General features: G+C 43.5%; 1 protein-coding gene across 1 annotated transcript; it reads right to left on the reverse strand.

Moving 5' to 3' along the window:
* Positions 1-5,317: 5,317 nt before the first annotated feature.
* Positions 5,318-14,307, reverse strand: gli1 (GLI family zinc finger 1). The gene is made up of 11 exons (XM_070841211.1): positions 14,268-14,307; positions 13,335-13,436; positions 13,045-13,243; positions 12,522-12,675; positions 12,259-12,366; positions 11,945-12,085; positions 11,658-11,807; positions 11,358-11,522; positions 10,808-11,050; positions 10,304-10,616; positions 5,318-10,123 (listed from the first exon to the last, which is right to left on the reverse strand). The coding sequence occupies exons 1-11, from the start codon at positions 14,299-14,301 to the stop codon at positions 7,548-7,550; spliced, it is 4,185 nt and encodes a 1,394-aa protein (XP_070697312.1). The 5' UTR covers positions 14,302-14,307; the 3' UTR covers positions 5,318-7,547.
* Positions 14,308-25,455: the final 11,148 nt, after the last annotated feature.

Consider the following 25,455-nt stretch of genomic DNA (forward strand, 5'->3'; position numbering starts at 1 on the left):
TACGCTTTATTTCGCTTCAAAAAGTTGTCCAGGGAGCGGCGCGAGTGTGTGTTTGTCCTGAGTGCCTGCCTGAGAATGAATGGTGATGAGGCATCGCCTACGGTCACAGCGGGAGACTCAGACCTTGATGGGACTCCAGGCGGAGGCGACGAGCCGTGAGGCGGAGTGATGTCAGCGGCAGAGGTTGGCCCTGAGGTCAGTCTTGGCATCGTAAACGTACACCTTTCTCATTTACTAAGTAATCGGCGCTGGAAAGACCCGCTCACGTTGCCCTCCACTTTTACCATCCGTGATACTTTGACAGTAAATTGTCCCGTTTTCGCGACATCGCACCTCCTCTTCAGGGAGCGTCGATTTGTCAGCATGTTCTGGTTTTCTCCATCTAAACGTGGGGATAAATACCGCTATAGCTGCTCCTCCATGTATCCCCTAAAGCGATTGGCTGTATTAATATATCCCATAGCTTCTGGGTAGTTAGTTTACACTTGAATCTATAATGTAATTTAGAGGAAATTATAAGAAAGGTGGAGGACTCACTTCTACTTGTTGATAGTGGATTTGACGCTATTGTGACAGTTCATTTCTATTTCTCGTCATTCATTGTGTAATTTCGATGCAGTGGGTGATCAGAGGAGCTCGTTGCTGACTTGTTGATCTGCAGCGCAGACTGCTCACGCGGAGAGCTTTCGGTGGGCACAGCGTCTTAACTGGAAACTACAGGCTGTTTGACGAGGTGCAAATGAAGCTGTGAACTCCAGCGGATCATCTTGCTTCATTTTCACAACGAGGAGATTACGGGCCTGCTAACTGCAGGTTAATGAGAACAGGTATGTGTGCGCCCCCTCCGCTCCTCCTCCCCGCCATGTTTTATGGCTCGACTGTTATGCACGTCGCACCTGCGTTCAAGTACCCCGGAGTGGACCCCGTCCTGCGCCCCATTCACCCCTGGATGGCTGTAGGAAGTGGTGCATTGACGGCCCTTTGTGTTGCAACCTGGACCGTAATCTGTTTTGCAACTGAAAAAAACATCCGAAATAAAACTCTAACGCAGCGTTGAGGACCCCCACCTTGGCTTTTTAGTGCCCCCCACCTCTTAGTAAGTCTGCGAGATAATACGAGCGAGCCGGGTAGCTTTTCACTGCGCATAATGTGACCTGCTATAGAGTCTGTGCGGAGTAAACAAACCGGGATCTGACACAGTGAAACAGATTAGAGAAGTAAAAGACAGATTACCTGCGTGGCACAGATGATTCAACTGATAAACTTAGTAAACTTTAATTATTACAATGATTTTAGGGGTCAACTAACACTATCAAAGCATAAACGCCTCTTGTAACACACCACATAAAAAAAGTCACTGCAGATTAACTTCTTATTGCCCCTGTTGGGATATTATGAATTAAGAGTCGTCCTCAAGAACAATGAGGCCACCACACACTGGTACTACAGCATATATTATGCATTACAGCATTTATTTTATAGAATAAACCCATCTAGTAGATATCTTAATCAAAACACAATTTTGGAAGTTTTAATCTTTCTGTGAAGCTAACAGTGATTAAAGCTTCTACCACCCCAACTTAGTCACCAGAGCTCCAGGTCACATTTTAAGTAAGACCCTTTCCCCCCTGCATTATCAGCTCCTGGTGAAAAACCAGAATACATCCCCCTTCGTTCCCTCGCCCATCATGACTGCTGGGGGTTTGTCTCTTAATGGATTCTGGAAGAGAAAGCATCCTGAAGGTGGGGAGGGAGTAGAGGGCCGAAGAAAGAGAGGGACAGAAGGGTCATCACGGCTCTTTGTGGTAGGATGGATGGAGGAGAGAAAGAGGGAGGAGAGAAAGAGGGAGGAGAGGAGGTGGATGAGGACGGGGGCAATAAACTTTGCAACAGATGAGGGTCACAGAGGTGCCTTAGAGGTCCTGGGAGCTGTTTTTTTTTTTTTTTTTTGAATTATGTTATACGTCCATGTAGTATATCAGTACTTTAGGTTAGGTATATTTTTCATTCAGTGTTTCAATTAAGGCCCGATTTGTGTAAATTCATATTAATGTGTAATTATAGCTTGTTAAAATCCACCTGAAATTTAGAGCTGTAGCTTTTGTTTTATTTTTCATTTAGCTTCAATATAAAGTGACATGCTGCAATTCCTTTGGTTAGTCTAATCAATCAAAGATGAAATAAATAAACCAGCATAGCCCTCTTAGTTTACTTTAAAACACGCACCTAATGCACTTTTTTTTAGATGCACTTAATTATGCGCCGCTGGAAGGGTTTATGTTTTAGATTACTTACTGTGACTAAGATTGGTATTTTGAATGTTTGTGCGCAGTCTTATTTTGGTTTAATAGTCGTGTGGTCTAAAATAAGGACACAGCAATGCTGTGGTGGTATAGTTTGAGCCTTCTACTGTCTTGTTAAAACAACTACTTCTATACACACACACACACACACACACACGAGGAGGAGCATGGAGGAAGCAGTCCCACTGGGGTTTTGTCCCTGACTGTGGTCTATGGGTTCAAAGCTTCTTGCATGGGGAGGAGAGCCCTTAAACAGCATATTAAGCAGGAGTTAATTATATGCCAACCTAAGTGACAAAGGAAAAGAAAAGCCTCCCTCTGAATGGCAGGACAAGAAAAGAGAAAAGTCATTATGCTGCCCACTTCTTTGCATTTGAAAAACTCAGTTCTTATTTTGGCATTTCCATTTGTAACTCTGCAGCAAAGCGGCGATCGACGACACAATCTTTGCATCAGCGTGCCGTCTAACTCTTTACAGTGGAGTCTCAATCTCAAACCTGTTCAAGAATATAGTTTAAATGTACCCAAGCACGCAGACACACTCACTGTCTAATTATGTGGTGAAAAAAAGCTGCTAATTTCGCATTTCAATCCCTTTGGCCTGGGGCCGGCAACAATGTTTCCAAATGTCCATTTTCAGGAAAGGACTCAGTGAAGGTCACTGTGCTGTAGAGTTAATTCACAGTCTGAACATTAAAGAAATACAATATTTACATCAGTCACGTCCTCTTAAAAACACAGCATACCTCTGATTTCTTTTAGTTTGTGCACCGTATGACAGTTTGGGGATGTAGACTCAAATGTGTGTGTGCGCAAGACTTTGGAGGTTCTGTAGGCTTCACATTTGTGATGTACCTATGATCTGGTATACATAAAAGATTATTTGTGTTTGGGCCTATTGTTGCTGTAGCTGTTTCTTACACTAATATTTGTGTTGTGAAGCCATAAAGTTTGCAAAATGGCATCATTTTCCCTTTGATCTGCTGTCCTTCCTACAAACACCCTGTTGACCCTGTTGTTGACATTAAGCTATTGTTTCAAGTAACAAACCAAATTTGGATATGCCAGATTGCAAATCAGTAGTCAGTCAGGAGAACTTCCCTTCGCCTTGGAGCAAATGAGTCAACTTTAGCATCCCTGCCAGGCTGTAGTGGCTGCCGTGAGTCTACTCTGCCATGCCACAACACCACAATGCCAATATAGTCTAAGCACACTGGGGCCCCCGAGCTAAAGTGAGCCAACGCTGTAAAAAGTAATGGTGGGGATACCATTTTAAAAAACATCAGATTAAATATCAGATTAATCATCTTTTTAAGGTAACAAAACACACACAGCGAATTAAATGGCCACGGCGAGGAGAAGCTAACATTTACAACAGGCTTTTAGGGTGCTTAAAAAACGGGTATAGTAATATTTGAGTATACTGCCACTTACCATTGGTGTGTCCAAATCGTCAGGATGTTTCAAAAGTCTGCTTGTATTGAGTTTAACACATGATTCAGTTCCTTAAAAGTGAGTTTGCTAGCTAGTTCAGCTAGCGCGTAGCAAATGTATGCACTGTTGCTATGGTTACCGACGATTAATATATCTGGCGCACCTCTCCAGAAAGATGATACGGCTATTTTTGACCGGGACTATTTTTTATGCTTGATTGAAAACGGACAAACTAAAACTACAAGGCAAGCCACGAGGAATTACCATTGTCAGCAGTTATAGCATTAATTAATAATTACTTAATTTTAATTATGCGTAATCAGGCTATCAGTTTTACTTTGTTGTCAAGTGTACAGCAGTGCTTTTCAACCTGGCGGAGGGATACTTCATTGGATCCATACTTGAGTCTGAGGGGTCACAATATGATTGAAGAGATGAGGGTACAAAAAATACATATGTGACTCTAAATTAAGCCATTTTTTCCTGTTTTTTCTCTCTAGTTTTGCTTCAGGGGGAAAAAAAAATCCCTCTTTGGTTACACTGCTCACAACTCACTTCCACACCACCATATCCCGTGATGTGAGGTCACAAATAGACATGACTTCATTTTGAGGAGTCACGAGCCAAAAAGATTTGGGAACCACTGGTGTTTAGTATCATATGAAACAGTAACACGTGTATGAACTTTTTTACTCCTATTTCTTATCCAAAATGTCCCTCCGCCCTCTTATTTGATGTCTTTTAAAGCAGAGATGTCATGTTGATAGCATTTTACGAGCAAGATTTGTGTAGTTTTTCTTTCTTACAGCATTCAGCAGCCCACAGTGCCAGTCCCCACTGACCACAGAGAGCCCGTCCAGGCAATGAAGTCACCAAGAGCGGCCATTTTTAATGCTCATCCACTAACTTAATGTAGCAGCCGAGCACATCACTGTAGCTCATTGTGGGCTGGCGTGACAGGCAGGTCTAAATCATATTCATAACAAAGGGAGGTTTCAAATTAGGACGAGGAGAGGAGGAAGGATGATTTAGATAAAATGTCCTCTGCTCCATCAGTTGGTTAGACTTTAAATAATTTTGGGGTTAAATGGTGTCCCTGATCATAATCATGCAGAATGTAATTTAACTGTTTACAGGTGTGATAGACTATACAGCGTGTGCAGCATTCAAGTCATCTACAGGGCCTTCTTTTATAGTGAATGAGTGAGCGATGTGCTGGCTATCTGTGCTTGTTCTCAGGCTGTGCTGCACTCTATTGGAGGAAAGGGGTTATTGCATTAATCCACCGGGCACAAACAAATGTTATCCAGAAGACTGTATCCATGACTTTTCCAGGAAAATGAATGCTTCAATGATTGATATAACACGGGCTTAAGACAAACCTTCAGTGGTATAAAAGGTGTGGATATGGTTTAAAGCAGCGTTCGAGTGTTACCAGTGTGTGTTGTAGTCAAATAAAAAGCCACATCACTATAGGCAACAACAAAGGACATGAAAGGAAAGGTTTGACAAACATTCTGCATCCATCCCACTGAGCATGTTTATTCATAAACTGGTAAAATATAGCACATTTGTATAAAAATGTAGAAAATTGTACAGAAAATATAACACTTGGCTTTTGTCTATTATAGTTAATGCTACTATTATAGCTTTCTGTTGCTAAAAGTGATATTCTTTTGCCAGCAAAAAAGTCAGAATGAAGGATGAGTTACAAAAAAAACCAAACACACACACACACACACACACACACACACATAGAAGGCAACAACGTCCATAAAGTTCATTAATATAAAAAGATAACTCTGTACAAAACATCTCATACATTCTAAAGAACAGCATTATCAGTCAATGTTCATGCCCTTATTGCTAGTATTAGTGTTGTGTTAAAATAGACTATTTGTGCATCTTTCTCTCAGTTATTTTAAGGTGTCTTTGGTAGGTTGTGCACTTTTTCCAAAATGAAGAAATGTTCATTCTCGCTAATGCTTAGTAAACTTTGAAGTGACGCTACTATTTTGTTCTGAAAACTCACAAAAAAAATGCTTCAGCAATACATTAATGTGGCCTTATTGACTCTAGCTGTGCTCTGATGTGTTCGTTAATGACAAAATACTGTGATGATTCCTTATCGCTATGAAAATGAGGTTCATGTGAATAGTCATAAGAGACAGAGACCTTTCAACACAGTGCTGTAGTCAGTGCAAAGCCACAGTGTAAAATTAGTTCTCCTACCAAGAGCTGCAGCCTTTTTCCATATCTTACAGCTCAGCAGTCGCACAAAAGTACCTCAGTGTACACATTACAATATGTATTTTACTACAGTGGTAGCAATTGATAAAATTCCTGCTTCTTGATCCCCTATCCTGAATTAGTAATGCAGACTTTTTCCAAATAACTCCTCTTTGGGATTAGAGCCAAAGTGCATCAGCACTGTACTATCAATGTACCTCAGTTTCCTCAAATATGGGCAACTATTACCGATCTGTTGACAGATACAAACCAGCTGACTCGGGTTTCATTCAAAATAGCCGTCATCCTCAGCTGAGTCATGTATGAGTCGTATGTCAGGATAATGTTGAATGAAAGCGTTGTGTTTGAACATATCGGACGTAGTGTAATGTGGAGGGGACTGTTGCACACATATTATATTTGAGCTTTACTCATTACACCCCCCTGCCCTCCCCCATTTATGTACCTTAGAGAGAACAAAGCCCTGTCTGTTTTGTAGATATAAACATCACTGAAAAAATAATAAGTATGCAGCTGCTTTAGGAACAGTACAGTAAACATGTGGAGTGCAAACTCTCTGTCTAGGTAATTACAACATACATGTAATTTGAACACCAAAGATTCAAAGACCAACAAGTCCTGAGTGTCTGCGTGTCGGCTATGTGTGTGTGTGTCTGTGACTGCATTTGTGCATGTGTGGGAATACTGATATGCCACTATTAAGAGTGAGTTGTTCATGACAAGGAAGAAATCCCTAGCAATACAGATTAATATTTAGTAGCACCGAGAAATTATTTCTCCGTCGCCAAAAGCACATCTTTAGTCGTCACTCAGCTCTTCGAACAACCATCTTACAAACTCCCGTCTGAACATTGGCCTTCAGCTTCCAAGCGATCAATTACAAGACAGAATGATTTCTCCACTGTCTCATTGTCATATACACAACATATATAAATGTATATAAAACTTATTTACATGCATCCTTCTCTGCTCCACTGTCACAACCCTACGTGACTGGAATGCCTGTTCGGAAAAAGTTCAGTATCAGTTTCATATCAGGCATATAGCTCTGCGTCTCATAGTAAGGCACAGAAAAATACCAAGTACCAAGGCAGCGAAGGAACAATACAGCGAGGGAAGTCGATCAGGCACCTTTGGCTTTAAGGTTTTGGGTGGGGATTCTTATAATTTTAAAACCTGTGATGGGGTCGCATTAGTAGCTTAGTCTCAACTTGCAACTGAGACGCATTACAACACGTCATTTCAGTATCCTGGCTTGAACATGGGTTAATGTGTTGGGTTTACATTTAAAGGCTTATGGAGATGCATAAAACAGCCCAGACTAATGATCCATTACATGAAATGATCCATTCAAAAGTTTCTTACCCTAAGAGGGCTTTCTTGCAATGTGCCTGGGAAAATCACTATAAGCAACAGGACTTAAGTGTTTTAAACCCCAGACTGGTTACCTCCGGAGACAGGACTACATACATTTCCATGTGGGATCTCAATTAGAACAGGACTGGCCAAGGTCTCTACTTGATTGTTAGTGTGTGGACAAACATGACCCTAAGTCTTCTTTTAAGACAGTGTGTTCAGGTATTTATTCTCCCCAGCCAGCGAGGTAAGCATAGACGTCATGTCACCCACAGCCATGTTGGACAGGCCGGAGCCAGCAGCAAGGCTGACAGAAGTCTGGGGGGTGGTGAGGCGGGATGAGGCCTGGGAGGAAGACCCTGGCTGACCCTGAAGGGGATTGTTGACTGGGCTGAACGAGGAAGACTCAGCATCATCGATGATGGAGGTGAAGTCTATGCGAGCATTGTCCAGGTCCAGGTTTTCTAAGGCATTGGAGATGGGCCCAGATTCAGGATAAGGAGCCATGGGGGCAGACTTTGTGCCACCCGTTGGGTCCAGGTTGGAGCCCATACTGTGCTGCTGGTTGAGACAAGGTCCGTTTTGGGGGTCCATATGTTTCTCCATATCCATGTTCATCTGACCCGAGTAGAAGATGTTGTTGTTATTGGAAGGAGAGAACATTTCATTTTGCGGGTGCTGTGGATGCTGGACCGGAGGAAGTCGGACCACTCGCCTGGGACTTGAAGTAGAGTGAACAGGGCTGAGGTGGGGCGGACTGCCCAGGTAAACTCCTCCTACCTGTGACAGGCTATTCTGGCGGCTGAGAGGTTTCCGTCCCTGAGGAGGCCTGGGGACCACCATCTCCTGGCCATAACATGAGCCTTGGAGACCTGTCAGCTGCTGGTCTTTAGGTGTCACAGAGCTGGGCCCTTGGCTGTGGGCTGGAGGGCTCATGACGAGGTTCTGGTTGGGGTAGGACGGATAGGGCTGGGTGGAGTAAAGATTCTGGTTCTGGTGCTGTGGGCTGTGCTGCATCATTGCTGTCTGGGCACTCATATCCATATTATCAGATACAGGAGGTGGTTTTATTCCACTCTGCTGCTGCTGCTGCTGTTGTTGTTCCTGCTGCTGCTCCCACATGAGTGCTTGCTGGGACTGTACATAGTTCCTCACCATCATTTCCTTCACCTGCATCATGGGGGTTTCTGACCTCTGCCCATCTGCAAGCGTAGCACCAGCACAGCCCAAACTCAAGCCCCCTCCACTGGGGAAGGAATTCTGGTTCTGCCCCTGAAAGTCACAGCTGGGATTGTTCGAATTCCTCATCATGACTTGGCCTGTCTGTTGTGGGTAACCCTGAGTCTGCTGGAGGAGCATTCGCTGCTGTTGGAGCTTGGCACTTTGACAGGCATTTCCAGCTCCCATCCCAGGATGGAACTGCTGCTCGGGCTTGATGATGAGTTTGTGGGTTCCATCGGGCCCGTTGTAGTGGCCTGTCTGGTTGTTGAAGTGGGCCTGTGTCTGTTGAGGCTGCAGGTTAGGATCAGAATATTGCATTCCTCGCTGGTTCTGGAGAGCATGACTGGAAGTTTGGATTTGGCTGTGGGTATCACTCCATGGGCCTCCAGCATCACCCTGGCCTATGCTCGGGTAATGGGGGCCTGAGGGGCTGAGCTGGCAGGTGCTCATACTGTACTCAGCTTGTTGGAGAAGTGTATTAGACATGCCCTCTGAGTGAACAGGCCTTGATTGGCCTATTGGATTTCCACCAGCCCTGGAAGTGACTTCCCCTCCCTGGTTCTGGTAGTGCCCCATGTAAGCCTGGTCAGGGCAGCTCAGAGAGTCGTGGCTTGGGGACAGTTGGCTTGAAAGAGGACCCCCACCTCCGACTCCTCCAAGAGTTTGATGCTGTTGCTGGTATCCCATGAAGTTTCTCTCTCCAGGGGGCATCATCATGGAACGATCCCTGGCATCAACAGGGGCAAGGTGGGGCTCCATACCTATGGCCTCCATCATTACGTTCTCTGTAATGCTAGGCGGCCGTGGGGAGTACATGTGGCGTGAAAGACTGGTGTCAGAGCCACGGTGTTGTAGCGCATTCCTTCGGCCCATCATGGCTACATTATTAAGGCTATTGAAGCGCTTGGGGAGAGCTTGTGGATCTGCTGCTGAACGAACTGGGTCGCTTGCTCGTCTGCTGTTGTTACCTGGAGCCTGGTGAGGGTAGATAACACCAGTGCCATACTCTGTGTTGGCACTGTGCCTACGTGGACCCCCTTGTTGAAGAAAAGGGGGCAGAGGTTGCCCCTGGTACTCGCTCATGGCACCTCTTCTGCCTGGAGTACCTGTCTGCTCCATATTGGGCAAAGGCGTAGGTGGTGGTCCACCAGTTGCTGCGGCATATTTGGCCTTTAGGCTGTATTGCTGGGCGGGTGTTAAATTAGGAAGACCTGGCAATCCTCCTCCTCCAGGACATGGAGCTCCTCTGCGATTGGTCTCAGGAGAGAGGGGGTCTCCCCCACTCTGCTCTGGGCCGAGGAGGTGACATCCACCCACTGCTGTTCCTCCCATTTGTGAGACTTCACTGGAGCGCCGGCTGGACAGGTAAGGAGACACCATGGAGGACCTGCGGCTGACAGTATACGCGGAGCTTAGACTGCTGGTGCCGCTGCCTCTCCTGTCATTAGAGGAGCAGCCAATCGATGTGCCACCTCCTAACTCGTGATTAGACAGCTCCATAACTCGTCGATTTGAGAGGAGTGGAGAAGGAGCGCACATTCCCATATTCTCACCTGGACCTGAAAATAAACATCAAGAAGGAGAAAACAGCTTAGAAACAGTTCATCAATACAAACCAAAATGTTCATTTAGCTGTCACACGGGAAATGTGCAACATTTTAGACTTCATCTACATAAACCAGGAATATGCCCACAACAAAGGTCTGAATAGTATTTTGTTATTTCATCACAGAACATACCAGGAAGTGATGGTAGCTTGTTGTTGATGCAGCGGCCAGGAGGGGTTGGCCTGCGTATTTGCTTCAGCTTGTCAATCTTCAGGTTCTCCAGCCTCTTCAAAGCCTGTGCCGACATTCCCATCGTTCCTCCTACACTTCCTGGCTCCCCTCCTCCTCCTCCACCAGCAACTCCATCCTCCAGTGCTGTGAGATCCTCCAGACTGCCCGCTGCATTCAGGTTCATCTCCACACCACTGTCATTGTTGTTGGCGCTCCCCAATGGAGAGCGTTCGCTACTGCAGGATGACTGACCACCAGGGCTTGGCTGGGATTTCTAAAACAGTAATGTAGTCATGTATACTTCAAATTACTGAAAACCCCTTTCAAATGGCAGAAATGTTAAGCATACACAATTTATCGCTTATAGACTAAAAAACTATGGATGCGGTGCTTTTAAAATTGGAGCTTTGTTTTTTTCTTATATATAAAAGACATTGTAGGCCATAAATAAAAGGCATCACTCACCAGAGCAGTCTCAGGAGCCAACAGTTTGCAGTCCTCCCTGCGTGTCTCCTCTTTCTCCAGCAGCAGTTCGGAGCTCTGGCCTCCAGGCGTCATAGCTGAACCAGGGGGTCGGGGTCCTGTGTCTCCACGATGCTTCTTTGTGATGTGAGCTTCGGGGCCATGCACCGTCTTCACATGTTTGCGCAAAGAGCTTGGATCTGTGTACCGCTTAGTACAGCCGGGGATCTTACATACATAAGGTTTCTGTACAAGAGAAAAGTGTCTGTCAGTATAGACATTTTATTTGTGTGTACAGTCCTGCATACCAAAACTAACTTTGCTGCTACTGAAAGGGTCTCTATACTTTACATTATGGACTTTCATAATATTTGCATAAGTGTGAATCTCTACCAGATTCCTATATTAAATTGTTGAATTACCTCTATACTAACTTATGTAATGTGAAAATGAATAACTTATCTGTTGGAAAGACAAAGTATGGTTTAGTACAATATCACTATTGTTCAAACTAGATTACTTTATTACTTCTCGGTGGTGTACACTATAGTACCTCATTGGAGTGAGTTCGGTTCTGGTGTTTGGCCCGGTCTGAAGCATTGGAGAAGGCCTTGTTGCAACCTTCATGTTCACACACGTATGGTTTCTCTCCAGTGTGAGAGCGCAGGTGGGTTTTCAAATTCTCCAGGCGAGAGTAGGCCTTATTACAGCCCTCAAACTAAAACAGAAATATGTGTAATGGTTTTCCAACAACAGACTAGGAGCAATAACTGTTACTATTAAACTATAAACTAACAAACATAGACAGTCTATGAAAGTTTGAAACAGTGTTACAGAGGCAGAGGACACTCACAGTGCACTTGTGTGGCTTCTCTCCTGTGTGTCTGCGCATGTGAACCACCAGCATGTACTGGGCTTTGAAAGGCCTCTGCTCTCGAGAGCACTCCTGCCAGTGACACACAAACTCCTTCTTCTCTCCATGGATGTGCTCATTGTTGATGTGCTGTTGAGACAAATACAGTGAGCCATTAATAATCACAGTGGTATACCGTAATCAACCTTTTTTACTAAAATGCTGTATTTTTCCTGCTTTTTTGGTCTCTCCATTCTACAATATCTATCAGCTGATCAATCTCTTACGTGAACCAGCTGGTCTTGTGTGTCAAATTCCTTGCTACAGCTCTCCCAGTGGCAGTTGGTTTCATAGATGGCCTCTTGTTCAGGCTTCCCATCTTCTTTGTCCAGGTCATCTCTGCCATCCAGGAGACCCAGGAGAGGGTCCTGATGAAACATAAACATACAGACCAGAAATTCGTGGCTCAGGTTTAGAAAATATTGTAACACTACAACAACTTCACTTACATGTGACACAGGCAAATCTGATTTGTGCATATGTATTCGACAAATCTAATGCCAAAACTAAAATGTAAATGTGAATAAGAGCGTTTCTGTACCTGAGTGCCAGTGGAAGAGGGACTGGCCACATCTCCCTCTGACCTCTCCTCCAGGCTCTTCACATTCATGCCATCCATCACACCTCCCAGCCCTGGCTCTGTCTTTAGCTATAAAGCAAAACAAAGGTTTTCATTCTCCTTAACAGATGTAGCTTCCTATTTCCCACCTCCAATCCATCTTCCCCCAGCTGTCAGAAGCAGAGGGTGCACTGACACGGATTTGCGGTGACTGCTTTGTAAAGTGAGCGAGAGAGCCGTCTTACATGTCCATGCTTGGGCGGAGCGTGGAGCCGAGGATTGTGGGGAGGTAAGCGGGAAGCCTGGCAGGGACCCAGAGGCGTCCCCCCGCCTCCTCCATACATGGAGCCTTGTTGCCTCGATTGGCAGTTTATATTGCTGGAATAGCCGAGGGACGGGCTGCATAGTAACAGACAAAAGAACATGATGAAAACTCAGAGGTACTCAGATCAATCAAAATTATACAACCAGTGGCCAATTTGCTGAAATATTACAATACAGGCTGTAAGGATGGCTTTAAGGATTATTACTCAGACTTGATGGTGTTTGAAATTGGGAAATAAATGTTGGGTGATAACAAGTAGTGGTGGGATGTGGCCAAATGAGCAAAGAGGAACTAACTTCATACCTTAAAGCCAAACATTGTAAGGCTAGTTTAATATCATGGACTGTGCAGCAGATGAGTATTAGACTTACATGTCTGATGCAATGAATATGGATGATTATTTTTAATGCATTTTTGTGCTTAACGTAGAAGAAATATCTGACCTCATGGCGCTCACAGAGAGGTGGCCATAGGAACTGGCCCCATTGGGATTGCAGCGAGAGTTGACAAAGGCCACCAGGGAGTTGGGCGATGTTCGAATCACAGTCTGTAGGTCTACACTGGCATCAGACAGAGGAGAGATGGACAGGGCTCTCTTTTTACTGAGCTTCAGCATGGAACGAGGGGTGGAGAACCTCGAGCCTAAGGAGGAAGAGGGGACAGCAAGAGGGTTAGCTTCGGGCAAGATTAGTATAATGATCTATATAAAAAACCATGGGGAGTGTTAACTTACCATCACCTGAGCCAATCTGATCAGAGTTGGACTGAATCTGGCAGAAGTTGTGATGAGAGGACATCATGTTGTTCTGGTTACAGTAGGGGGTGCTGTTGCCACCTGTTAGACATTAAGGAGAGACAGAAACAGTGAAACACACCACTGCAAAGATATACATCAACGTATTTTAAATTAGTTAGGGAGACAAATGGTTTCTGGGCTCACAGTGTAGCCACTGACCACATGTTCAAACTCCCAACTACATATCATGCTGACCTGCAGACTATTAATTCAGCGGGAAAGGATAGCCACTTGTATTGCCGTTCACTACGCAGCAATCATTTTGCCATTTTAAGTTTTAGATACAGCTGCAAGAATCTTAAAAATCTAAAATCTCTTCTGAAAATAAGGAAGAGAGACAATTGTCTTGGAGTTTTTTTTATAGAGGGACAGAATTGAACTGGTAAGGTCAGTGAAGCAGCATTAACACAAAGGGATTGTAACACCATGGATCAGCATCCACACTAGTAGCTTCTTTGAAACAGCTGAACTCACTTCAGACCTGATTCTTCATGTGTCAAAGACCAGACACCTGACATTACTAGATATATATACAGCACATTATTATACAAAAGCTGCAACAGTAATCAGCTGCCATCTGTTCAAAATTCATATTTAGATTCACTATTTACATATTTTATGTTTACAGGGTCTGTTTTCTCTCCTGTTCATCTTAAATGAAGAGATAAATTTAAATCAGTTCAATCTGCTGTTTCTCTGCAGAGTAACAAACAACATTTATATCACAGCAGTACAACCGGCCTTCTGTTGACTGCCGATCTTTCCTATTGCAGAAATCTGGACGGTTCTTACTCAGTGTCTCAGGTGTCTCTAAGTCCAAATCAGTAGCAGCTGTGGGATTAAAGAGATGTAAAAGATACTCTGACTCACCCTCTGTGGGCGGCATGCCCCTGTGGCCCATCATACTGTGTGGCGGTGGGGCCTGAGGGGGTCTCATATATTGATCCATGCAGTGGCCAATCCCCTGTCCTGGTCCTGATCCATGATTCATACTGGGAGTCATGGGATTGTACATTGTGCGACAGTCCTGGGGAGGGCCGTTGAGGAGCGGGGCACGCAGCGAGGACACATCACTGTATGGAGACTGGTCTGCTGGGACCAGGCTGCAAATATCAAAGAACCACAAGAATAAATGATCAAGAAACTATTTTAAATTATTGTGAGAAAGGTGCACTGCATGTAAAAATAGTAGAATACAGTGCATTTGTTCATGTCTGCTGGTCTGTAAATGTCACAGCATCCAAGACGCAACAAATGTGCCTCTTTCCTGTACTTATGATTTCTGCTTCTCAGTAACTGACTCAATAACACCACTGCTTGCATTCTTCAATAGCGTTACGCCACTTTACCTGATGAAGAACCTTTTTGAGCTTGAAATGTTGTACTTTTTACAATGTAAGAAAATATAGGAGAAGTTCAAGAGTGTTTCGAGTCACTGAGAGCTAGAAAGCAATACAGAAGAACATATTCACAAATAGAAGGTGAGTAGATTCAGGACCAAGGAAATAAAAACATCTAAAAAGACATGATCATAAATAAATTAATACATTCATACATGTTTACCAAAAATTATTGTGCAAATAATTGAATAGGCAATAAATATTGAAAGTATATTCTATTTTTCTTTGTTTCACGAGTCACTTTTAAGTCCAGATAAGTGAGAGATTTTGCTATTTGGAAAACTTCTATTAATACCAGCTTATCTACAAACTAAAGCGTATGAGCTCTCTTGTGATGTCTCTTTCTAGCCACTAGATGGGGTGTAGCCCCTATCATGGTTCACACTGTGGAAACTTACTCATCCGGGTTTTCCCCTACCAAACTAGAGAAGGAGCTTCATTGGAACTTTCCAGCCCTCTCATGAATTTCAATGTTTTCTCTGACCTTTCTTCAGTCTCACTGGTTAGTTCAAAATCTGTCTCCCCTGTTCTTTTTCCTCTTTCTCTCTGTCCCTCTCGCTCCTCTCCTAAAGGGGCAGACTTCATCTATCCACCTTCTCCTAAGTCGTCCTTTCAGTTCTTTAATTCTTTCAGCACACCGTGTATTCCACACAGGAGCTTAATCTGTCCTCTCTAATCCACTGTGCTGGTTCCCCCCTGAACCTACCTCCCTCCTTTCTCCCTTTCTCCTCTCCCATTCATCCCTTCTGTTCTACTTCTCTGTTTCTAACTCTCTCTATACCCCCTCTGTCCTTTCTGTCACTTTCTATCCCCTCTTCCTTTCTCCCTCCTCCTCCCGCTCCTCTGTCTCTCTCTGTCCTGCCCGGCCACCTTTCTCTCCATCTCTCTCTGTCTCTCCCTCATTCTGGGTAACCTGAGCGGGGCGCGAGGCAGTCATGCAGAGCGCAGCGGGGCCTGGTCAGCCTGTAATTAGCAGCTGTCAGAGAGAGGCCGAGTCCACCCGCAACCTGGGTGGCATGAGGAAGGGAGGGAGGGAGGAGGGGGAGAGGGTGGAGAGGGGGAGGAGTGAGGGGCTGAGCTAGCACTGTGTCCATAACAATTGCAACGAGACCTGGGCTTCTGCACCCTCAGAATATCTGTGAGATTAAAATAGGAACATCCCTGCCTTCGAGAGAGGGACTGCTGTGATTGTATGGTTGTGTGAGGTGAGGAGAGTGGAAATAATTCAAAATTTTAGCTAATATTATGTCATAACATGAAAAGATTGATATTAAGACTTGAAGCAGAGGGAAACAGCTAACTTGGCTCTGTCCAAAGTTAAAAGATGTGCTAACTGGGGTACCCTAGTAGAGTCTGAATCCGATCCAAGCCTTTTGCTTTATATCTTTTCTCCTCTCTGTCCTGCCTTTCCTGTCTATTTTCCTGTACTATCCAGTACAGCAGCAAATGCCCAAAAATATATCTAAAAAACGTGCCAGTGTGCCAAGTGCCAATGGGTTGTGCCATTGTGCCCATACAGACATATAAAACCTGTGCCCACGATTATATCTGCAATAGAGGCATCGGGCGGATGGATGACCTGTTGTTTGCTAAGAAGCAGCTCAAACATGATAGCCTGCATTCATCTGCTGGGCCCATATATTAACCAATATTAGCACTTACAGATTTGTTATATTGTTAAATATGCTGTTGCTATGTTGACTGATAAATAAAGAAATTGCGGCACAGAAATGCCAGTAATTGTTGAGGTAGCTCAGAACCAATTGACATTACATAATTTGAGTATGTTATTGGTTTATTTATAATATTGGTCTATATATTGTTATTAGATTCTTTTGACCCTTAGATACCCACATCCATACCCACCTCAAAAATCTAGCATTGGTTGGGGTCAATGTGTCATCTTAAAGTTATTAGTAGGAGCATTTCTGAAGTTTGGACTGAGCTTTTTCCCACTGTTTTCTTTCTTTATGCTAAGCTAGGTTAATCGTGTCCTCACTCTTGCTCTCTACTTGATGTTCAGACATGAGAGTGGTATCAGTCTTCTCATTTCACTCTTGGAAAGACAGCATATAAGCATATTTCCAAAACTAAAGAAAACTTTTCTTTAAATTCTCTCATGTGTAAAATAGTTGTGGAATTCACTCTAATGATAATTAGAGGTTTAAATGCAGCCACATAGTAATGAGTGAGGATGTAGCACATGCTGACTGCTGTCTTACCCTCTGGAGGGCTGGCTGGGTGAGGTCTCGTAGTGATACAGCCCCTGGTGTGGCTGCATGTCCACTGGCATTGGAGCTCCGAGACCTACTGCTCCCCTTACACCCTGGACCTGACACACAAAGACAAGGACACGGTTTAGGTTAAGGAGAAGAAAATCAAACAAACCCAACCAAACTAAACTCCACCAGAAAGAAAAGGCAAATAGACAAAAACAATTGTGGTTATGAAAAAAAAGAAGAATACGTAGGATGTTAATAACAGACCAAACCAAACCAAGGAAAACACTTCAAGGGCAAAATAAGCTCTCTCAGAAAAGCTTGAGTCATATTTATCTTAAACAGAGCTGGTACAAACTACTTAAATCCATCACTTAAGTAAAATTAGAACTGTAACCAATGACGAAATAAAATGAAACACAGTAGAAAATACACCATTCAAAGTCAATGAATTGCAATTAATTTCAGTTAAACTATTTTTAACAGTGTACTTTCGGAGCACTTTAAGGTCTCTAAGAAGGCACAGATACATTGCTAAACAATTCAGAAAATCTAGAGTAAAGAAACTACAGTGCTAGAGTTGCAAGCAATTATAGAAATATAAGGATCAAAAGCTCAATATTGGATAACTTAAACATAATGTAAAGTTAACATTAATGTCCTCTAAATGGTGGCTTGAATTGATGTAAGGAATAGATGGTATCGGCACAAAAGGACAACTCTCGTTGTTACAGAGACTTTAAAAGCAGGTCATGTGATGGCACCGATGTGCCCTGACACACTCCTACAGATTAGACAAAACCCCTGTGACACTAACAGCGGGCTTGGCTGTAATCTCTCTTCTCTAAACAGAGTCGTGCACCTCAAACACTGCTGACAGACACTGAAAACCTGCCGCACCTTCTCATCCTACAAAAGTAATGATCAACATGGAAACGACATACAGGAGAAGAAAATCAGGCATTTGCCGTGAAGCTTAAAAGACAAAGAGTTTTAGGGGAGCTAGCAACACAAACAGAGACAAAACTTAAGTAGAACAAAGCTGCCTTTTGTATGAAACTCATATTGAGATGGCATCTTTCAGCAAGAGAGCAGGTGTAAGGTAATTCTAGCTGAGAGATCATGAGAACAAGCACCTGCTCATTACATCCAACCACATCAGTGCAGGTACTAATAGTCAGGACTGTGGGCTCTTACATGGTTACAGAGGTAATTAGGACCAAAAAATGACTGCATGTCATAGCTACCACAAATGGAAAAAAGCCCAAAATGTGTTCATAAACGACTTGATCATCTTTGAAATCAGTTCATTCAAATATATACTGCATTTTAAAATCTGACAGAACCATTTTTGTTGGTAGATATATATATTTTTTTACCTTTTAATCCTAAACATGCCCGTGTTAATGTGTCTTATTTCCTGTATTTCCTTTTTTAATGTGCTCTGTAGGAATTTTTTTTTTTAAATGGACCAATAATTGCCTATTGATTAAAAAAAAGAGTTTACACCAGTTCTTTAACTCTGCGTTTAAATCCATGCCATCCATGTGGAATTCAAACTATCACATTGCTGCTATTCATGTGACAAGTGCTCAAACCCAAACTGGGAAAGCTCCTGTCCACTGCAGATGAAAGCTCTGTGGTTTGAGTGTAACAGGTTGCCAGGCCTGTTATGTAGTAGCACAAGTGTTAAAAGGGCAGTAGGGACCTATTTAAGCCCACAAGCCACAGGGGGGATTTGATACGCAAAGTTAGCCAGTGGCTAAATGATGTGGGCGGTCCGGAGCTAATTGCACATATTCAGCGCTGTCTTTGGACGTGTGTATGATGATTAGCCGGAAGTGCTAAATAGAGATCTCTCCGAGCACCTCAGCTGTCCAGAAGCAATAAATACCAAGAAGCGGGTCGCCAGACAGCCTGACACACACATACACACATACTGACACACCTGTCAGTCTCGCCGGGGGGTAGCATAATAATCCAGTGGCCACCATGTCTACAGAGTGTGTGTGTGTGTGTGTGTGTGTGTGTGTGTGTGTGTGTGTGTTTGTGTGTGAAAGAGTGAGTGTGACTGAATATACCGAAGCAGTTTGTACTGTGTAAGCCCAGTGGCAGGTGTGTATGAGAAGAGAGATTCAGAGACAAGTGTATGCAGTGCAGTGTGTGTGTGTGTGTGTGTGTGTCTGTGTGTGTGTGTGTGTGTCTTGAAGAGTGTGTCTGACATGATAAATAGCGGTGGATCTCAGAGTAAGAGTGAATAATGTATGAGACCACCTGCACATAAGCAAGCTGGAATTTTTTTTGAAAAATATGTTTGCGAGTATGTCTCCAGGGAGCAAGGCAGCGAGTGAATGTGTGAGTGTTACTGTAGCAGCTCCATGTACACACACTCAACACTGTGTGTTGTGTAATTAGTTTGCATGGCACACAGCTCATGCTCTTATTCAGGGAATTACTGTAAAGTAAGTGCAAAACGTGGAATAAATCAACAAAAATAAATGTTTACCGAGTCTGAGCTGAAGTCATCTGAGTACAAATTACATTTATGCACATTTTTTTTGATAGAAAATACGTTAAGGTTACATTGCTTACCCTTATAGAGAGGAAACATTTCTAGTGAGCATATCTCCAAATACAATATCCACTCATGACAAATGAAGAATGACATTGTTTTCTATAGTTTATATTTAGGCGCCCAAAGCACTTGGACAAGATGAGAGAAGAGAGACCAAAACGTCAGACAATAAAACTCAAGTGCAAATATTGATGGGTTACTATGGAAGCAGGAAACTTCTACAAAATTTTTATTATACTTACTGATGACTTTCAGGTAGAAAAACAACAAGGACAAATCCCATATATGCAATATAACATGCATATATTGGTATTTATCTACTGTATATGTACATGCATGTAGAGATAAATGTATTTCTGTAGAGAATGAAGTGTATATAGGTGGATGACTCCATGTATGCATGGTGCTGACACAGGTGTCGTGGCATTGTGCTATTTTTGGTCAATATTTTGTGAGAAACTCTGAGGGAGTATGCTACCCGGTGTAATTTTGTGGTGCTGGGTTTTAGAGGGATGGGGCAGACGCATATTAAAAACCCCAAGGCCATAAATCAAACGGCTAAATAAACAAGTCTACTCCACTGCGGCACAGCGAGCTGGGCAGGAACCAAGGAGCTGAGGATGAAGACAGGATGTCCAGCCACTTTGTACACCCAAAACCTCTCCATTCAAACACTCAAGGTTCACAGCCCTGCAACATCACCGCCTCATACAAGTAAGCCACACCTAAAAGCCAGACATCTCTAACCTCTACACACGGTTACTTCGTCCTCAACATCATCCACCATATATGGAAATGTGAGGACACCACGGAGACAATAGCAAACACTCGAGTTGCGTTTATTTTAAATACAACTAAAAAATACTATTATCATTGATGAATCTATAGTAATAATTCAGCCTAAAGAAATCTGACAAAAAGGCCACCAATATCACAAACACCAGTGATGATTGGCTAATTGAATTACCTAAGCCATCTACTGAGTAACTAATTATTTCAGTGGTTGAGGTGTGTTTTGCTAAAGAACAAATGTACCATAATGCCCTGCAAATCACATTTTTGTTGTATGAAGGCCCAAAAGTGATTTCTACGTCGTCACCTTTCAGGGGAAATCTGTTAAAGTGGAGCTCCACTGTTCTGTACGATTTTTCCGGAGAAATAAACTGATGGATTTCTTTTTCTTCTTGCTTGTTGTTGGATGGTATCCTGAATGGATGATATTAGCTGAGCTTACCTCAATTACTGGATATTTTTAAACAAGCCCGAGAAGTCCTGCGGTCTAGCCTAATAAATTTCCATTCCGGCTTACCTACTTGCTCACCAAACCGACACAGCTTACCACCAATAAATAAAATACGGCTCGTATCCTTAATGGACTATTACTCATTCACTGTCTGAAGCCCAACCACTGCACTCTAAGCACTCTGCAAAAGTTGATACTAAGTACAACAGCAGATCTGACATATTCTTCCCCATACAAATTAAAAGTTGAATGTACCCTTACTCAATTTAACACATTCAGCAGTTTACATGGTCTGGTATGACCAGTACTTTACACTCTTAGCTAATGTTAACAAACCTAAGATAGATAAACACTATTTACAGTATATTTCAGCATCACTGTTTGCCAAACGTCACTCTTACACATGCACTGCAACCCTGAACTTATCTAGACATCACATAAATAAAGTGTATGTGAGAACACGAGTATTTGAATCAGTTGGACCCGACATTAAACAGACTTTACTCTGCCAGCTCGTACAAACTCTATGTAATGTCCAATGGAGCCCACGTGTAAATAGAGCAGGCCAGTAGGTGTGTCGATGATGTTTCGATCACGCTACTGGAGCGAAACTGGAAGAATACAAACATCTAAAAGGGTGAAGAAGAAGGATCATTTACACAAAAATTCAGAGGAAAACATCTGCTAACTGGAGAGAACAACATGTGCAAAAGGGCACCTCCGGACAATAGCTGGAGCTCATATGAGAAAATGTCTCAAATGATGAACCGTAGTGTAAGAAGGAATGAGTCATTAAGTCGGTGAACTGATCATTATATATCTAAAAGAAGTGTGCTTACATTAGCTAACCAGTTGCCACCAGTTGCTACTGGTCATACCAGACCAAGTAAGGCCATAGCAACAAAACCTGGGCGTATTGTATTAGGCAACGGTGTGTTTTAGTTCTTATGAATTCACCTTTTCACCAATAAGAAGAAGAATATGTAATTGACTCTTTTAAAAGTTTAACAGTCTCGCTTTAAGATACCAAACCACGTTGTATTTAATTCCAAACTTAATTTTATTCTAGTGCTGTCTGATGACATTAAAGTGTAATATTACCTTGACTATTACTCCAAAAATCCACACACCATAAACTCCACATGTGTAGTAGCCTACTTGTTACGTGGCTTCGGCCGGTTTGTCTAATGGCTTTTGGTATTTGTTCGTATACGTTCCACAAACTTCAGCTCTCAGGTTATCGTTTGTATTTGCGGTATACAAAGAGAAACATTGTTTAGTGTTGCACGGTTTGGCCATTTGTGACATTCCCATAAAGCGTCGGTCCTCCTCCCTCTGAGGACGTCTCCAGGGAGGACAGACATTTCCACAGGTCACTGCTTGTGTCAGACAAAAGCCCTGATCCGGCCCTTCTCTGCTCTGCTCCTACACTCCTCTACTCTTGGGTGTAACACTAAACTGGGGCTCACACATATCCCCCCCTGCTCCCTCCCCAGCCTACGTAAAAAGCGGCATTTAATGACAGCCCCTCTCCTCTTAACCTCATTTCTCCTCCACTCTCAGATGGGAATGTGAGTATGCGGTGTGTGTTTGTGTGTGTGCTGATGTGTGTGCTCTCATGCGTGTCTTTGCTGGATAATCTATTACTCAGAAAACAGCCTAAAGAAAACCCAACACACATCTTTGGAACAGGTCCTGCAGTGTAAACACCCATCTGAGAGTGTTTTGTCCGTCTTTCTCCCCCACCCTCTCCCTCAGTCCCTACTTTCCTCCTCTCATTCTGCCTTTTCCATAGCTCAGTATCACTATCTCTGGCTATCTCCCTCTCTCTTCTCCCCCGCTGCCTCCACCCTCTCTCTCTCCCTCTCTCTCTCTCTGCGCTCATTCCGGCTCTTGCGACCTCTCCCTCGCCCCTCCCCCTCGTGGCGGAGCTGCAGTCGAGGTGGGTGTTCTCTGGCTGTTATGACTTGAGAGACGATAATGGCAGCTATAATGTAGCCAGCCGTTCCTGATGTGGCTGGGCTTGTGGGGGATTCTGTTGTGTTAAGGCTGGAGACTGAGCGAGGGAGGGAGGGGGGGGAACGAAGGCGGGGCTTGGGCCCTCAGCCAACCACAGTCCGGCTTCTACCTCATTCTCCTTTTTCATTTTTTCTCTTTCCTTTCTTTCTCTCCTCACCCACCCGACTTTTTTTCTAGCCCTGTTGTTTTCCTTCAGTGGTAAACTTTGTTTTTAAATTCTGGCTTTGTTTTTGTAACCCCTCCACCCAACACAGGCTCTCCTCCTTCCCTGCTTTTCTCCCCCACCCTCCCAGCCTCCCTCCCTACCCTGTGTTTTTACCCCTTTTACCCAGACTCTGTGAATTCCTCACAGCTGCTGTAATGTGATGGGGGCCAATGGTGTGACCACCGAAAGGCCACAGGGCTGGAGACATCACTGTAATGTACAATAAGCCCTATTCACTGACCTGCTGCAGCGAAGATTAATGTCATATCTGCTTGAACAGCTACTTTGACTTTTATTCAAACTGCTTTCATTCCTGTTAAGCCAAAATATTCCCAAAGATACCGAATAAAAATAAGAGTCATTGTGAAGCAAGCTATTAAATGGGCTGGGCAATAATACAACTTTATTTTGACTTAAAGTGTATTGTGATGATTTTATCATGTCATGTTAGAACTGAGCTGCACAAATGAGCAATTCCAAGACACCTTGTCTACATCCATTCATTTAATACTAAGTGTCCCTCTGATTCAACTCTTTCACTTCTTACTTTCTAATCTTAATGTATTAACGTTGAATGCCTGCACACGTCTTAAATATCAGGGACAAAGGTGGAAATGGTCCAAGACTTGAGTCCAAACCAAAGCAAAACTACAATTTAGTGTCTGTTTCATACCCAGACAGACGTGTAGACAAATGTAGACACGCAAACATAAATAAGTAGATTAAAAGAAATATATATTGCTTTCCTGCACACTGGTCAGCACAAGTTTATTGAAAATGTGCCATTTCAGTCATGAACCTTTGCATGAAGAGGTTAAATAAAGTATTGCATACAGTCTATATAGGAGGGGCAGAAATGTATGGATTAGATAAATGGTAATGTTGGGGAAAACACCCCCCAAAATTAAAAGTTATGGATCTGAAATTGGTGCGTGTCCTGAGTGAATCTCCCTCACATGATTAAAATACTTTTAAAGATCTCGGGTTCAAAAGGGGAAGACTACAAACTTGCCAATTGGCAGTTATGGTGAGAAAGAAGAATCACTGAAGCCCTAAACTAATGTTTACTACACTTGCACTGCGGTTTAATACCATCAACACCATGGCCTGCATTTTTAACCCCACTATTCACACCTCACGTATCCCTGTACTGTAAACTGCGGGCTGAGGAGGCTGTGGTGCTGATGTCTCACTGCTGGGGTTCTCACCTTGTCAAAATGGCAGAATGAAACGTTGATCCCTTGTTGCTACACACACGGAGTGACTGATGACAGACATCGAGGCACTAGAGGGCTCGAGTGCGGCAGCTCGACGCAACTACAGACAGTAGAAGCGGAAGTGAAATTGTGCAGAGTAGAAAAGAGTAGAGCGCACACAGCAAAAAACGACACCTGATGAGCCTCTGGTGAGCTGATTTTCTTAAGTTTAAGCAAGGTGAAAGCCATTTTCTTAGGAAGAGTAGCAGCATGAAGTGTGTAGAGAAGAGGTAAAATTCTAGCTAAATACACTGGCAAAGAACCAATTAAGGTGCAAAAAGTACCATAATTTACTCAGGCTGCTTTGTAGTCACATGTAGAGCAACACACTGCACAGTCGTGATTACTGGTTTACCACTTTTCTAACTGTGTGCTTGATCAGTCAGAGACTTGACAGTGTTTGTTTTAAGATTAGGGGTGGTTCACCTCTCCTTGTTTTCATTTGCCTGCACAAGCACAGTTTTGTACTGCTGGCCAATGAGCAGCTTCACTTTCTCAAAGGTGCTGAGATGTTTAACATTTGTCAGTTCTGGGATTTCAACCAACAACTCTATTAAGAGCACAGGCGCAGAGCTACTGAGACATGGGAGAGTGTTTCCTTCCTCTTTGGTCCCTCCATAGCTCGCTGTTCCTCCACTCCTCCACTGTTTCTCTCTCCTCTCTTTTCAGGCCACCCACCCGCCATCCTGTACATACCTGTGGTTTCCTGTACCCCGCTCCTCTCCTCTCCTCCCCTCCCTCCTCTCTCTTTACCTCCAGCCTCTTTTCCTCCTCCCACACACCTTCCTCCCCTCTCAGTCTGCCAAGTAACATCAAACTTTTGTCATGTCTTCCCCTATTCTTCTTCTTCTTCTTCTTCTACTAGTACTTCTTCATGTCAGTGTATCAGGTAGGTATTGCCCCAACCACAAATATTTCTTTGAACTCCTTTTAAGGAGGAGAAGCCGAGGAAACAGGGGGAGGAAAAAAAGAAGGAGAAGGAGGAATGGATGGATAAAGCAGATGAGGAGAGGTTGATTCACACAGCTGGCTCCCAGCTGTAGACTGAGGCAGGAATACTCCATCTATAAACAACTAGGAGCCCAACCCCCATTTTCAAGAAAAGAGGAACAGCTTTGTCATTGTAAATCGAGCTAAGCAC

The sequence above is a fragment of the Pempheris klunzingeri genome, chromosome 2 (assembly GCF_042242105.1).
Source record: "Pempheris klunzingeri isolate RE-2024b chromosome 2, fPemKlu1.hap1, whole genome shotgun sequence".
Taxonomy (NCBI): domain Eukaryota; kingdom Metazoa; phylum Chordata; class Actinopteri; order Acropomatiformes; family Pempheridae; genus Pempheris; species Pempheris klunzingeri.

Bases quoted from the DNA above. Each gene is read 5' to 3' on its own strand.
- gli1 (XM_070841211.1), bottom strand. From the start codon at position 14,301: ATGATGGGCCACAGGGGCATGCCGCCCACAGAGG. The intron at 12,086-12,258 runs GTACAGAAACGC...ATGTTTCATCAG, and splicing joins CCTCTTCCACTGGCACTCAG to GACCCTCTCCTGGGTCTCCT. The intron at 10,124-10,303 runs GTATGTTCTGTG...GTTTATTTTCAG, and splicing joins CAAGCTACCATCACTTCCTG to GTCCAGGTGAGAATATGGGA.